This window comes from Halichoerus grypus, chromosome 12 (assembly GCF_964656455.1).
Source record: "Halichoerus grypus chromosome 12, mHalGry1.hap1.1, whole genome shotgun sequence".
NCBI classification, from domain to species: domain Eukaryota; kingdom Metazoa; phylum Chordata; class Mammalia; order Carnivora; family Phocidae; genus Halichoerus; species Halichoerus grypus.
The window spans coordinates 94,947,707-94,963,922 of record NC_135723.1 but is presented as its reverse complement, the minus strand read 5'-3'; the positions used below and the strand labels follow the sequence as shown (position 1 = coordinate 94,963,922).

At 44.9% G+C, this 16,216-nt stretch overlaps 1 protein-coding gene across 2 annotated transcripts; it reads right to left on the bottom strand.

Moving 5' to 3' along the window:
• Positions 1–147: 147 nt before the first annotated feature.
• CASP2 (caspase 2) lies at positions 148–16,109 on the bottom strand. 2 transcript variants are annotated; one of them, XM_036095741.2, is made up of 11 exons: positions 15,952–16,109; positions 13,336–13,486; positions 12,875–13,042; positions 12,646–12,727; positions 11,961–12,055; positions 11,523–11,699; positions 6,627–6,755; positions 6,383–6,473; positions 2,962–3,111; positions 2,479–2,588; positions 148–2,348 (listed from the first exon to the last, which is right to left on the bottom strand). In XM_036095741.2, the coding sequence occupies exons 1-11, from the start codon at positions 16,023–16,025 to the stop codon at positions 2,217–2,219; spliced, it is 1,359 nt and encodes a 452-aa protein (XP_035951634.1). In that variant the 5' UTR covers positions 16,026–16,109; the 3' UTR covers positions 148–2,216. The 2 variants fall into 2 exon arrangements, with proteins under 2 accessions (XP_035951634.1, XP_035951639.1); XM_036095746.2 differs by lacking the exons at positions 148–2,348; positions 2,479–2,588; positions 2,962–3,111 and adding an exon at positions 6,233–6,297.
• Positions 16,110–16,216: the final 107 nt, after the last annotated feature.

Below are 16,216 nucleotides of genomic sequence, written 5' to 3'. Positions count from 1 at the left end.
ATGGAACAAGGATTATGGCAGCAAAGGAAGGGTGTTCAGCTCTGGGTACACCTTGGGAGGTGGTGAGGAATGCTGTAAGGGGCCAAGCAAATGAGAATATGTGAGCTTCACAGGATTATCTGTGGAAAAAGAGATGTCAGGCACACATCAGCAATAAATATGAGCATTTATTTGGCACCTGAAGGCAATATAAAATCCTGGCAGTGGGAAATGGAAACGTTCTATCACCTAAATGCTTCCGTATGATACTGACCCAAGGGCAGGACTCAGCACCACGTCTCCAACCCCTCGGCTCACAGAACAAGTATTACTGAGCACCTGAACCACTACTGGCTGAGCACTGTGCCAGGGACCTCGGGACACGCAGAAGACGTCGTCTGACACACGACATCTGTCTTCATGAGCTAGGAGTTATCAGTGGATAAAACTAAACACACAGAAAAACCTAGAGTATAAATACTAAACTGTGTATATTGTTTAAGGGAAATTTTGTCCAGAAGTAGGATTCTAGCTAGGGTTGCTTTCTTCCTTCCTTCACCCAAAAACATTTACTGAAGACCTACCATGTGCCAGGCACTGGGTATATATTGGTGAACCAAAGAGACAAAGAGACAAGGTTTCTATCCTCAGGGAGCTTACACCCTAGTAGGGGAAACAGAAATGAACAAATGAAGCAAGCAAATACGTGATTATAAATCATGCTAAGTGCAATGAAGAAATTAAACAGGACGTAGTAATAAAGAAACATGGAAGATTATTTAGAGATAGAATGGCCTAGGAAGGCCTCCACAAGGTGGCACTTAAGCTAAAAGTTGTGAGGAATGGAGCTCAGTAGACCCCAGGAGAGTATCTGCGATGGTCTAGGGCAGGAAAGAGCTCAGAATGTTTGAGAAACTGAGGATGGCACCAGGGCAATCACTTAGAGGGAAATCAGCCTTTATGAGGTTCAAGGGGAAGGTAGGTTAGGAGTTTGCACATTACTTCAGGTGTAACAGAAATCTTAGCAGGGAAGTGACATGATCAGATTTGTATTTAAAAACCCCAAACCAAAATCTGTCATATAGAGATTAGATTGGCGGGGGCAAGAATGGAAGAACAAGAGAAGTCCCTGAAGAACAGGAAAAGCACAATGTATGGCAGATACAGAAGGCTTCTAAGGGATACAGCACATACCGCGACAGCCTCAGATGGAGACCCGGGAGAAGGGAAAACAGGCCATATAAAATCAAAAGGGGATTTCATACTGAAACAGAAAGCAGGAACAAGCCACTACATGACATCCGTGAGCAGCCGAATGATCCAATTAAGTAGTATTTTAGACAGATTTGGTGGCAGCAGTAACCAGGATGAGATGAAGGTGAAAGGGGAGAAACAGGAAGTAGGGAGATAACTACTAGGATGCTTTTTTAGAAAAGGACATTTCAGAGGAAGCAAAAGATAAGGTGACAGATTACAGAGTATGAGGAAGCATACCACTCTTATCTGCCTCTGCTAACACTCTCTGCTGAGGTTCATCTCAGTCACCAAACTGAGAGGGTAACTGATTAAGAAAACTCTGGAACTTCCCTGGGTAAAGATCAACGAGTTCCAGGTATAAGGTATCCAAGCTGTAACCTCTGCTGAGAGGCTGGATTCCTCGAGCCCAAAGGAGCCAACTGTGGAGCGGAGAACCCCGGCCTTCCACTGGGTAGCCTTGTGGTCCCGACCACACCCGTGGCAGCAGTGTGCCACCAGTCCTGTTGGCCCTTTGGAGGCAAAATGAAAAACGTCTACGTTGAATCAGGACACCTTCCAAACTCTCAGTCTGGGATAAATGGGGTTGGAATATGAAAGAAAAAAAAAACAGGAGATGGTCTCTGAAACGTCTTAGCTAACGTAATAAAAGCAATTACCAAAGTGCTGTCCACCAAAGCCCTAGGGCCAGGAAGCGAACACAAGCAGCGGGAAACCCGCATGCCCTCTCCCCATAAAGATGCTGTGTTCGCAACATCATAGCCAGGCTGCTCTGCTGTCGCAGCCGGTCGGGCCAGAGCCAGCTCTGCAGGGAGGGAGCCGCCACAGGAGGGACTGGCCCGTGGCCCAGCGTGCCCAGGCGGAGAGGACAGGCGTGTTCCACAAGCCCCAAGGTTCCCAATCCCTGAGGGGGAAGAGAACCCGTGCGCCGGAAGAGAAGAGGCCCCATCAGGCCTCCACGCGGCAGGGCCGTGGGGACGGCGTCACGTGGGAGGGTGGCCCGGGAACAGGTAGAGGTGGCGGCACAGGGTACTGCAGTACTCGGACATCTCCTTGCAGCGGTGGAACTCCGTGCCAGGGGCGTAGCCCTCACGCTCCTTGATGAGCGCGTTCACCTGCAAAGACAGAAACCCACGGTCCCCAGGCTGAGCCTCTGGGCGCGAGAGGCAGGCTGCAGATGATGACAGACGAGGGCAGGGCGGAGGGCGGAACCCAAGCAGACGGAGCCCAAAGGAGGCGACTGACCTTCACGAGCATGTCAGCCACGTGCATGTCACAAGCCCTCTCAGAGAACACCTGGGAGAGGGCCTCGATGTACCAGGAGCCCCGTTTGGTGTTTCGCATGGCAGCGGTGCCTGCAACAAGGACGGAGGCCCCCACGGTGTGACGGTCACGGCTGGACGGCCAGACTCGACTCCACGGCACCCTGCGCCCTCCCCCTTCAGAGCCCGGAGGTGGGGGGTGGGGTGGGGGAGGCGAGCGCCCTGTCGGGCTCCCGTCTGGGGGCCCCGAGTACCTCGACTCCCACGGCACCCTGCGCCCTCCCCCTTCAGAGCCCGGAGGTGGGGGGTGGGTGGGGGAGGCGAGCGCCGTGTCGGGCTTCCGTCTGGGGGCCCCGAGTACCTCGACTCCCACGGCACCCTGCGCCCTCCCCCTTCAGAGCCCGGAGGTGGGGGGGGTGGGGGAGGCGAGCGCCGTGTCGGGCTTCCGTCTGGGGGCCCCGAGTACCTCTGAGGCAGGCATAGCCACAGATCATGTCTGAGCGCGTGGGCAGTCGGGTCTTCAGCAACTCCTCCCTGCCGGCGTCGCTCTCCTCGCACCCAGAGGATCCAGCGTGGTTCTTTCCGTCTTGCTGGTCCACCCCACGGTCCGTTTCATCTACAGCAAAGGCAGACGGAATGGACAGAGACGTTATTTCATCCCGTGGCTCTTGGGCCTGCCACGGGCAAGCCCGAGTTCCCTGCCACCTGGACCGGGAAGAGCCATTTCCAGCTGCTGCCTCCAATCTCTGGCTGACGAATTAAAGGAAAAAAAAAAAATCATTACTCCCACGGCTGCCCAGCACGCAGCCATTACTCAGGGGAGCACCCAGAGGCCCGGTGCCATGCTCAAGCATCTGCACATACATGAGGTCTGAGCTTCATCCACTCTGTGCAAGATGGAAAGTGCCGATCAAACACTCCTTGTAAACAGAACTAAAAATCCCATGTCCATAATTTATTTGTTCAATTAGCAATAGATCTGGAAGTCAGTGTTTATGACAATACACAATTAAAATACGGACAATTCAGTTTTATATATAAATAAGAAAACGAAGTTAATAAATCGGTAATATGATTACTACACGCATGCTATATAAAAATGACCTCAAATCTATATATCAATAAAAAAATTTAAAAAACCCTAAATGTGTTCAGTTTCTAAGTCTCTGGTATTTTTAAGTTACTTACTCCTTATTAATTTCATAAGCCAAATTGTGGCAGGCATCCAAGATTTAAGAGAAATTTGTAAAAGGAAAAACTTAAAAATTGGGATAATTTGACTATTTTCTTCTATATGATTGAAAAAGAACACCATTAATCAATTTTAGCAGTTTTCAACATACCCTGACTACATGTCCAACCTCCTGACCCAGGCCTTATCTATGCCCAGACATATCTTTATTTGGATGTTGCAGTTTTATTTTGGAGGTGGGTGGGGATGCGGTCAGTAGGAAAAAGAGACAGGGAGGACACACAGCCCAACAAACCAAAGGTAAGAGAGCAAAGTCTTTTACAGTATTCCTGCTCCATGCAACGCTCGAGAGAGCCCAAAAGGCAAGTGAAGCTTGAAGAACTATGGGGAAATGACCAAAATTAACTAATCCCCAAAAAAGTTACTGAGCAACTGCCATGTGCCAGGCACTATTTCACATTAAGCCTTAGGGATGTAAAGATTCCTGCCCTTATGGAGCTCACACTCCAGGCAACTGGGGAAGGGAGAGTAATTTTACAGACATCAGTTATATTAACTAAGTACAACAGAGGACAGGTGAGCTCAAATCTTCAAAGGTCACCTCTGGAAGGATTTAATTTTAAGAGAGAAGATTCAGATTACCCCAGAAAAGAGCAATTTCTCCTATCCAGATCTGATATTGTATATATATCTCTGAATACAGGAAGAGAAAATGATCATAAATGTCTTTATTTCATTTTATTTTGCCAGTAGTACCTCCTGAAGGAAATAGGCCAAGCTAAATGTGTCTCTCAAGGAAAAGGAAACTTCTTTCTTGCCTTCATGTCTCAGATCTATTAATCAATAAGTGTTATTGCTTCTTCCAATAATACAATATCCCATCTGTTTTCTGTTATGACTGCTACAGTTTTTGAGGAGATTAATTTTCATCCCTTCGTTCAATATTTATTAAGTGCTACCAAGTATCAGGCAGTGCCCTGGGCCTGGGCATCCAGCTGGTGAACAAACACTAAGTTCCTGCCCTCACATACTCTTTCCTCACTGCAGCTCCCCAGCCTGGTAATCGTCCTGGAAAAGAATCCATCACATTAATTTTTTGAGCTACCAACAGCTCCACACTATTACCTGCTGAAGCCCAAAATCTCAGTTTGACTGAAGGTTTAGCTGGATGGATGGATGTACTGCCCGCAGCCAGCCTTACCTTACTACACACCTACAGATGCCACGTCTTTAAGTTAGATCCGGGCAGACTTCTGGCCCAGCACAACATTTTGGGGGAGGGAAGGGGTTGTCCTTTTAGTCCTGGTGTGTTTGTCATCTTGTATCCCTGTTTCCTCTGAAAGGCCCTATATTTACTACTCCATACCTATGTTGATTTTATCCTTCTGGGTCCAAGTTAAGCCTTACCACATTAAAATACTTACTACATGTCTTCAAACTAAGCCAGCTTAAAACAATCTATTCCCTACTAGTTACTCCTTCATATGTATGCTTGTATTTAATTTCCCCCTTGCTTTGAGGCCTCTGAATTATTCTCAAGCTACTTCATGTATACTTGCTTTATCTTTCTAGTAATTGGTAGGCTCTTTCAAGAGACATATTTTTTTTTTTCCCTTTTTTTAGATAGCAGCAGTTTGAGAGACCACACATTTTCTTTTCCTTTTGTGACAGTATCCTAGTCATGTTGTAGGACCTTAATAAATTATATCCTTTGGTGATATTAGGAAGATATCAACAATGTTAACCATTTACATTTGTTGAACACACGAGAGGAAAAGAAATTATTTGAATGTTAGGACAAAGTGACTTTAAACCAAACTATAAGCCCCTTGAGGGCACTGACCATGCCGTAACAGTCACAGCTGGCCTTTTCTGTGGATTGACTATGAGCCTACTGTGCTAAGTAAGCCCTTCGTATGTACTATTCCATTCAATTATCACAACAACCTATGAAGTACGTCTGATCGCTACCTACATTTTATATGGAGGAAATTAAGGTGGAGGGACATCAAGTAACTTCTCTAACTTGATATAACTAGTCAGTGGTTAGAGCTTTTAATTATTACTGTTTCCCTCTAGGAGAAGAAGTATGTCCGCACATCTTCAGAGCCTGGTCTTGGCATCCTGGCTCTTAGAGGGTAAGAGACTGCATTCGGGAAAGAAGACGGATGGAAGCAGCTCAAGGACGAGTAAGAGCCAAAGCCTGGCTTGAGGCTTCTGCACTGCTGGCCTGCACGGTACACGGATGAAGCAGAGAAGAGGGCAGATGAAAAGAGAAGAGGGGAAGAGGGATGGAGAAAGGAAAAGAGGAAGGGTATGAAGGGAGAGAGAGAAAGAAGAGACAGACCGAAGCTCCTTAACTGTAATAGGTAACAAAAACAAGCACACCAGAGTTAATAGCACAGAAGAAGGGAGAGTTCTCCGGAGAGAAGGCGAAGGCACTGGGAGAGTCCTGAGAAGAGGGTGTGGTGGTGCACAGAGAGCTGTCCAACCTGAGAGCCTTGGGCTGCCCAAGTCCCAGCACACCCCATGCATTGGGAGACACTTACAGAGCAAGAGAGGCGGTGGCAGCAGTGAACAGAAGGAGGTGCCCAAGGGATCCAATAGCACCTGAGAGGAGCAAACAGGAAAGTGAGAGCTGGTGGGAGGCTGCCCAGGAGCCACCACCCAGGTGCTGATCTGCCAGGGCACTCACCTCCACGGCAGGCCTGGATGAAGAACATTTTCGGCTTGTTCTGAAGGTTTGGGCAGCTGGCGTTGTCAAAGAGCCGAAAAACCTCTTGAAGCTGCCAGAAAGAAAGAAAAGAGGAGGGAGGTTAAGTAGACCGTAGGCCTTCCTGAGGCCTACATGTACCACAGCAGCTGTTACCGGAGAGACGGGCGGGCAGGAGGGGAGGTGGCCCAGCGTGAAGAGCTGTCGGCCACAAGGCGACACACACCTGAAGCAGTCGGCCGTCCACACCATAGATGCCTCCCTCCACACCATGAGAGAGAAGCGCCACAATACAGGAGTCAGTGACACGGTGGGCAGGTAACTGGGCAAAATTCTGAAGTTTCTCTTGCATTTCCTGGAGGAAAAACACCTTTTAGTGTTGTTCACTGCAGTCTGCAACAACATAATCTTTCTTTGGTGTCTGAAACCCTAAGCCATTACAAGAAAAAATGTTTTCTGTATATTACTGTGGTCAATGATAAGTCAGAGACCCCAGGAGAGGCCAAAAAAGCTACAGACTCATCAGAAAAATGCATGACTTCAGACACAGAATTGTGAATATAATTTCACAAAATCCAGACTCACTATGTTAAGAACACCTGGACTAAACAAGTTACTAATAAAGCTAGTTTATGAGCTAGTTAACTTTATCCACTCCCCAATCATCAACCCGATCCTTTTTTTTTAGAGCATATAAATGGCACAAAGGGGACCACCAACTGAGCTATGAATGAGTAAAATACCTTTCCAGCCATAAGGAAATAAACCGTTCTGACAAAGCGCTACTGGAATCATAATAAAGAATAATAGTACTTTCATGCTGTTTTTGGTCTGAGATTTTAAGTTGCCAGAGATATGATGATATCTGCATAAAATGCTCCATTCACGGAAGAGCACACTGTCTGGAGAATTCTGCACAGGGCCATGGTTACATACCTGGGCTATAGTATCAGACAGACCTAGGTTTGACCCCTGGGTTCACAAATTGGAACCAGTTATTTGGCCCCTCAAAGCTCTAATACTCATTTTGTAAGAAGATAACTTCTCCAATTTCATAAAGATTAAATGAAATACTAGAGAGAAAGGATTTATAACGATGTCTGGCACATACTGCAAAGTTCTGCCATTATGATAATGTGCCTATCTAACAAGGAGTAGCAATGTTATTTTTTCAAAGAAACCTACTACTGGCCAGTCTTGTAGTCCAACTTAAGAATCTTCTCTATGGTGCACCAGGTTGCCATAGACGAGTATCACTCTACCTTAAGCATTTGGCCCATCCAATGGAAAGTTATACAAAATAGTAAATAATCTGATACAAACTATTAAACCTATGTCTTCCTCTACAACTCAAGAAATCTGAGTGGTCTCTCCTATTTGAGACCAGAAGAAAGAAAACAAGCTCATTTTACTATGAATTTTAGTGAACTCTAATGAGTGTAACGATAGCAAACCAGGCAGGACAGTTACAGCAGAGCTTTACTTAACAGTTACCAGGTGCAGCTCCCAATAAAAAGCACACTTGTGTAATACATCGCAGCGGTTCTAGAAACTTGCAAGAAATGCAAAGTTTTGGGTCCCAGCAAACTATGTTTTAATAAGCCCTCCAAGTGATTCTGACACGCTAAATTTGAGAACTACTGGTCTATTTGTTTGGAATACTTCTGTTTGCAGATAACTGAGAAAATTATATAGAAGACTTGAAAGTCTGTAACTGAACTGGAAATGAAGAAACTGGCTTTATTGAAAAGTATGTACACTTTCTGGGCAAAGAGAAGCCAATCATAATATTGGATATCTTAAGGTAATAAAAAGATACCCAGAACTCATTTAGTTCAAGAATATATAATCTCAAAAGAATACAGAAGTATGAATGTTCTTCTGGAGTTGGCCATAATAGAATTTTTTTTTTTTAAGATTTTACTTATTTATTTGAGAGAGAGAAAGAGCGGTGGGGGGGACGCAGAGGAGCAGAGGTAGAGGAAAAGCAGACTCCCTGCTGAGCAGGAAGGTTGATGGACCTGAGGGATCATGGGGGGAAGCCTGAAGACCCTGGGATCATGACCTGAGCTGAAGGCAGACGCTTAACCAACTGAGCCACCCAGGCGCCCCTTTAACAGAATTTTAATCCAGAGTAGTTGATGTTAATTTTGCTGGAAGAAGGCAATAAAAATGTATATTTGGCATCTACTCACGAGCATTCTGAACTTAAGTGAGACTCTTAGGTCAGTAAATACAGGACAACAAAGCCCAAAGTAAGAACACACACACTCAGTAATCAAATTTAATAGTACTAACTGATAACTGGGGGTTATTCATTTGGGGGAAATTTTTCCAAAAGTAGCATAGCTTAAAATAGGATCTCTAGATTTATTTCTGATAAAATTACAGTACTTCTAAAAATAGCAAGGTTCTTAACTCTTGCCTGGGTTTTTGGCTGGAGGTTGGGGGACACAAGGGAATAAACTATAAACCCTCTGAGATGATATGCAAAATTTTATGGTTAGCTGCATTTTCCAGGGATGACCCATAGAGCATCCTTACATTTTCAAGGCAGTCTGTGTCCCAGATGCAAGTTAAAAATCAATACCACATGGTAAAAGGAAATCTGCCACTTTAAAATGTATCTCATTTCCTAATATATGATAAATTGTAATTCTAGGACCAATAACCTCAGGAGGGAGGCACGGTGACAGAAGACTTTGATGACCAAGAGAAAAACTGAAAACCTACGTAAGCAGTGAGAATACCAGTGCTGTCCGCACTGTCAAGGGAAGAGGGTTATCTAAGACTGCACCACTTCAAATTTTTAAATGCAATTATTTCTAAAGTCAAAAGGTATAATGGGGGGAAAAAAGACCTTAATTTTTTTGGTTCTCTTTGCTCATCAAATAATCACATGATTAAAGAGTTGAGTCTCTTGAGAAGTCCTACCGGGAAGAAAGTACTCTGTGCAGATGCCCAAAGAACCAAATTATCATACCCATTGTAACTACTTGGTTTTAACTGTATCGGAGAAGTTGATAGGCCAATGATGGAAACTGACTTTGCAATATCCTCCTCACATTTCTGAATCTCCAGAGCTGAGAACAAGGCTACACAGGGAGGGTTCTATCCCAAGGTTCAGTCCTATGCCTTTTGCTCTTGTTACTCTACTCTCCTTCTCAAAGATCCCATAATCTCATCCCTTAAAGTATTTCTCCTACACAGGTAATGCCCAAAATTACATTTTTGGCCCTGACTTCTCTGAGACCCTCAATTCCTTACGTATTTTTCGATCTTCCATATGCAGTCATTCAACCACCTAATAGTACAATCATGCCATTATGGATTTTCTACAAATATTCTTTCCCTCTTGGTCTACTATTCTGTCCAGGCTCCCAACATCTGGTATTGGCATTATATCAACTCCAAACTGGATTCCCTGCCACTGGTCTCTTACTTCATTCTTTTCCATGGTGCTTTGAATCATCACTGTGAATTTATCACCTTTCTGTTAAAAAAAAAAAATTACTAATGGTTTTCTAAAACAAGGAAGTTCAAGGCCTTGGCATTCTGATCCTTTATCTCCAATCTTATTTTTGGCACTCCTTTGCCCTAGGCAACTGGTTTACCCTAATGTCCCTAACATCACACACACATTTCCCCTCTCTCGGCTATTCTCCCTGCCTAGAACCCCTTCACCACTCCTCTGTGCTTTAGTGGCTTCCTTCAAGGCCAGCTCAAGTCTCACACCGTCCATTTACTCTTCTGACCAGATCTACCCAGGGGACTGTTTCTTTCTCTTAACTACTGTAGAAGACACTGTCTACTCCTGCTTGGTCCTTCAGAATATAAGGAGAAGTACTTCCATTTTTGCTGATGTCAAGACTCCTCATCTAACTGATGTCCTGTGAATTTCAGATTCACATTTAAAAAAATTTTTAGTATAGAAAACATAGTCCCCCACCATTATAAAGTGCTCAAAATTAACTAATTAATTTTTAAAGTAAGCTCTCCATCCAGCGTGGGGCTTGAACTCACAACCCCAAGATCAAGAGTCACATGCTCTTACACAATCATTTTCACAGAAGATAGCTAAGATACAAAAATAAAGACCACAGATAATGCTGAAGACAAAACAGATTCCCTACCTTAACAAATCAAAGTGAATTTCCTAGAAACTTTGATTTTACCACTGACATTCCCAAAGGCAAGTTTAAGAAAGTGCTATTATTCTGGAATCAAAATGATTCCAGGGGATGGGGGAAATAGGTGATGGGGATTAAGGAGTGCACTTCTCATGATGAGTACAGAGTAATATACGGAAGTGTTGAATTACTATATTGTATACATGAAACTGTTTTTTAACACTGTATGTTAACTAACTGGAATTAAAATTAAAACTTAAAAAAAAAAGAGGAAAGGGATGGAAATGGAAAAAAAAAAAAGAATCAGTATCTATTTACCAATAGGCTACTATCAATTTCAGAACAGAAATACCTAAAGGTCACTAAGTCAGCAGTATAGCTCAGTAATTGGGGTTAACAGGGAATAATAGATAATGAAGATGCTTGTGATTTGCAGGGATCTAGTCTAGAAGTAATTGCCCCTAAGATCTTTCTTGTGGTCACAGAGCTGGTAAGAGGAAGAAATTTCCCCATGTTAACTCATTAAGCTGCCACGGACAGTTCTAGCAAACTTCCATTTGCAAGAATGTCATCTGCCAAAGTAATCTTTTGAACAATAACTAGACTTGTAAGCAACAATATCAAATCAAGAAGTAAATGTCCTGGGTCGCTTTGGCTTATAGATAGCTTTCCTGATTGGCTGGGTGAATCTCAGAGTCTCCTCACATCCTGAGTGACTGGGAATCAAGTCTCTGAATATATAAGAATAACAACCCGACCTGGGACTGGTATTACTCAAGGAGAGCACACTGACGCTGAGAAGTTAACACTGAAGCAGCTGGTTTGCCCTAATTCTTTTTTTTTTTTTTTTCTTACTAGATTGCAAGGTGAGACACAGAACGGGATGAGTAAAAAGGTAAGGAGGAGAAAGTAACCTATCCAGTGGGCAGAGGAGCAGAGGATGTGCCTGGCCCCAGTGTTGCCCAGCTCTCCACTGTACACATTAGATGTACCTGTGCAGTCTGGTCAAGTAGAACATGGACTTTGTAGCCCAAGAGCTTGAAGAGGGTGACCAGAGTGCTGTGGTCCACATCCCCTCCAGAGCGAAACTCCAGGTCTTTCTCTCCAGTGAAGTGCACATTGCTCAGCACCAGTGCCAAGCCACGAGGCCGAGACCGCAACCGATAGGCCTGGCGGGGAGGGGGAGCCAATTAGAGCTTCTTATGGACAGAAACTGTTTCCCCAACTGAACGAGACATTGCAAGAAAACAAAGCCATCATATTCTTGTTCACCCCACCAAGTCAATATAGAGAAATGCCCAGAGAAGATAACCAATCGGTACTGACTTTCTGACCAACAAAACAAGGAGATATATATGCAAACTAAATTCAGGTGCCCAGGAAGGGTGTCTCATTTCCCAACTTTTCCTCTTGCATTCTGTAGGACTCACCAGCTGGTGGTGCGCTTGATAAAACTCGGGAGTGCAAGGCTTCACCTGAAGGCAGGGAGGACCATCTCCGTTGTCTAGGGAGTGTTCCACAGTATCTATGGCATAGAGAGCCGAAAAACTAGTGTACAATCTATGTGTCAATCCCAGTACTTCATTATAACCTAAGGCACCCTGTTGAACTGGGGTTTTAAGAGTTAATGGTCTTGCTCACTCCCCTATATTAGAAGATCCATGAGGCCAGAGACCCTGTCTGCTTTTGCTCACCACTGGATCCTCTGCACTTAGCCCACACACAGTAGTGCTTAACCCACTGAATGACTGAATGGGATATCTGATAAAAGCCTTGTTCTGATCACTAGGCTACTCAGTCAGTAGGCTAGTAGCCTATAATGTAGTCTCTTCTCATCCTAACAGAACAGCTTTAAGGAGAGCCAGGCCAGTCATGTGGAGGAATCTCCTACCTGTACCAGTTGCTCTAAGGACTAACTGCCATAAAAAAATCATCTGTGACGGAGGGAAAGCAGGCCCAACCAATACCCCATCTAAACTCTCCTGCTAGTCCCTAACAAATTCACCAAGGAGACTGTTCCCAGTATGAATGAAAACAGGTATCGTGCTAGGGCAAAGTCAGATACCAGTCAAGAAAAAGTCAATCTGTGCGATGTGTTATCCCACTGATTCTCACCTGGAGACAGGCGGAGCTGCTTGCGAGGGGGACAGGACTCACACATCGGGAAGGGGAGACTCAAGTCGTAGTCACAGCTCAACTGTAAGAAATCAGGACCCACCATGCCAGGCCTTAGGGAGATGGTCCAGTGTGAACAAAACCATAATCTAGTCTCCCCCACCCTGTCTCAAAAATTCCTTTCCCACCAAACTAACCCTTCTCAACACACATGTCTAGGGCTCCATACCGGTGGGAGTGCATGCTGAAGACCAGAGAGGGTTGTGAGCAACAGATCCTCCAGGTGACCCTGCTTGGTCTCCCTCAGGGCCACACAGAAGGCATCAAAAGCCTGGGGACCCCTCTTGGGCAGCAAGTTGAGAAGTTCCACATTTTGGCTGAAACTGCCCACTTTGGCCTAAGATAAAAGAATACAACATGAAATCATATTTACTTATTCAGCTATAATTCTATTTCACCAGATGACCTTCCTAGTATTCTCAAGAATCCTTTTACAGGAAAAATATATGTATGGGGGAAGTCTTTCCTATTATTCTTAAATTATATATCTTTTCTGTTAAGGGCTTTAGGGTAGAAGGGCATTTTCATTTCCTTAGTAAGGTTCTACATCCTTGCCACACTTCATCATGCTCTGTTCCTACTCCTATGACCAATGTACTGACTTGGCGTTTCTCTTTTGCTTCCCAATACCTGAATGTGCTCTCTCATTTCCAAGGTGATGATGTCCTTCTCCAGGAGGTGCTCTAACAGTTCACTCATCAACAGTTGTTTGGCTAGCACCACTCGGTTCTTTTTCAGTGCTTCCTGATGGTCAGGATGCATGCCACAAACTCCCAATATCCTACAGAAAAAAGGCAGAGGGAAAAGCTGTCAAGTACAAGATTTGGCACAGAAGAGTGGAGTGGAAGAGGTGTGGGTAGGAAGAACAAAAAGAATGGGACTTACAATAACCAATATTAGGCATAGCTGGTTAAAATCAAAGTAGTATTAAGCAGTAACACACTAATCATAAGGAAATAATGTATAATTTTTTATAGAGCATGTTCCACTGAGACCATCTTCGGAGATGAATAGTCTGTCTAGGGGAAGGAAATACCTACCTTGACAAAAATCATAGACACAAAAGAAGGAATACTCCTCTGTCTGACAGACCAATTTCAATCAAGAGATATTCCAGAAAACCTTTCACATTATTTATCTAGGCTGCTAAAAATAATATGAGTTAAGATGATCCTGGGTGAGGAAGAAAATAATTTGATACAATGGCAAAAGCTCAACCGAATGGCTGGCTTTAATAGGAAATAATTGAGACAGGCCGACACACACACATTACTCTCTAGCCCACTTCTATCAATTATACCTGTGGTCTTTGAAACTTTAGTTCCTGTGACAAAATGACACTAGAAATAATCAGAATCCTGTAGGAATTAAGAACTGAGTAAGTAGCAAGTATGACAGAAAGTCAGAGTAGATAAATGACAAACACAGTCAACATAACTTGAGATCACCTGAAAGAGTTAAAGCATAAAGGCTAAATTATTTTGGTAATTTATTAGGGATGTCTTTATTTCAAGGATTCTTTGGTTTTGTTATTGGTTTGCAAAGAGATCAGCTTCTGTTTATGAATTTTAAAAATCCCATTTCCAGCAAATATCATCTCTGTCCCTAGTTTATATAAATGCAGAGCCCCCCAGCTTGCTTAGTCAGTTTCCAAAAACATGACAACAATAAGGGCCTGATGGCAGTGAGAAAGGGATGAGGTAACAGCTTCAGTTTATAACTTAAAAACTATTGGGGCTCCTGGATGGCTCAGTCATTAAGCGTCTGCCTTCAGCTCAGGTCATGATCCCGGGGTCCTGGGATCGAGCCCCGCATCGGGCTCCCTGCTCGGCGGGAAGCCTGCTTCTCCCTCTCCCACTTCCCCTGCTTGTGTTCCCTCTCTCGCTGTGTCCCTCTCTGCCAAATAAATAAATAAAAATCTTAAAAAAAAAAAAAAGAAAAAGAAATACTCCTGTGACCCCAAACTTTCAGTGGAAACCTGCTACAATACAACTAGAGAAATAAAAAAACCCATTTAAGAATCACCTTAGAAAACACCAAAGCAGTAACAATGATGGCATATATGAAACTGGTAAAAATGTTATTAGACCAACTGCAAGACATCACAGCTGAATGCTGGATACATATCATTGGTGGGGCAGGTTTACTCAAGTTTCTTCTCTTAACTTACCAGTAGCGTTTTCTCCTTAAAACTTTCTCCTCCCTTGGTTTCCCTACTATTCTCTCCAGTTCCTCTCTCCACCTACAATGTTCCTGTTCCTTTACAAGATCTTTAACCTGCCCTTAAACGATGACATTCCATTAGGCAGCCCCCTCAAAGAGCCTCTCCCTATTCAATCTCATCCATACACATGATTCACTAATTCACTCCTGGTTCTTGACTCTTTCAAGTTCTAGACTTAAATTTTCAGTCAGTAACTCATTAGGTTTCATCTGAAGCATTATCCATTCTCCACACCTGCTCCTTCCTGTATTCCACTTTAGGGTGAAAATCTCAAGTATGAACTTTTCCCAAAGTAACAATGATCACCTAGAACTTCAGGACCAGCTGGAAGGGGAGGAAGGACAGGAGAAAAGGACACAAAGGGAATTCTTAAGTCTTGATTCTGTCTTTCTGCAGGTTCTGGCTCCAAAGTCCTAAATTGACCTTCTGGATCTAGACCACGAGGCATTAAAATGTTACCCAGGGTAATGCTTGCCATGAAATCATATAACTGGGGCAGAGGCGGAGACACACTCGGAGTCTCGGAACCACCTTGTCCTTTCAAGTACTCAAACCCCAAAGCCTGTGTCGACTGCTTTGAAAACCTGATCATTACACCCAAAGCAATACGTGTCATGATACAGCCAATCCAAGTCAAATGCCCATCAGGCAGTATCTCGGGGTTTGCAAGTCTCGTCCGTTTTATTAAGGGGACAGAGTAAAGTTCCTCAGAAAAGAATAAGGGGAAAGAAAGGATGGAGAACCTTGAGAAGCCGAGATCTGGCAGGACTGGAGAGCTCCTTCTGTGCACAGCCCCCTTGGGTTGGACAAAGCAGGCTGGGGCGGTCGGCTCACGAGGAACAAGGCCGACAGGAGGCCGCCGCTCGCGCGCCCCTCGGGGACTCACCCCGGCCTCCCACCCTTGGCAGCAAGGGCGGTCACGGCTGCTTCCAGGGACTCCGAGGGCTGGGGACGCCAGGGCCATGACCCGCACTCCCCTCCCTGGGCCTCACGAAGGACCTCTGCGACCCCCCCTCACTCACCTGCGCCCGCTGTCAGCGGCCATTAGCGCCTTTCGCTGCAGGGCAGGCCGAGAGTCCGCGCTCGGCGCCGCCATTTACCGCTTTTCCCGGGCTGTGCACGAACCGCCCACAATCCAAACAAACCGAAAGCCCTCCCGCCCTCTGCATCCCTACCCCGTCAGCCAGCGCACGACGCGCCTGCGCGCTACTCCTCCTAGCTCCACCCCTACGCGAGGCCTGCCCCCGTCCCTGCCGTCGCCGGTGCGCGCGCAGGCACAGAGCCCTT

What these genes read in the sequence shown, in the direction of transcription:
- CASP2 (XM_036095741.2), bottom strand. Translation starts at nt 16,025, where the DNA reads ATGGCGGCGCCGAGCGCGGACTCTCGGCCTGCCCTGCAGCGAAAGGCG. An exon ending in GCAGCTCCGCCTGTCTCCAG is followed by an intron (nt 12,056 to 12,645) that starts GTGAGAATCAGT and finishes TCTATGCCATAG; the next exon opens with ATACTGTGGAACACTCCCTA. An exon ending in TGGCTGACATGCTCGTGAAG is followed by an intron (nt 2,349 to 2,478) that starts GTCAGTCGCCTC and finishes CTGTCTTTGCAG; the next exon opens with GTGAACGCGCTCATCAAGGA.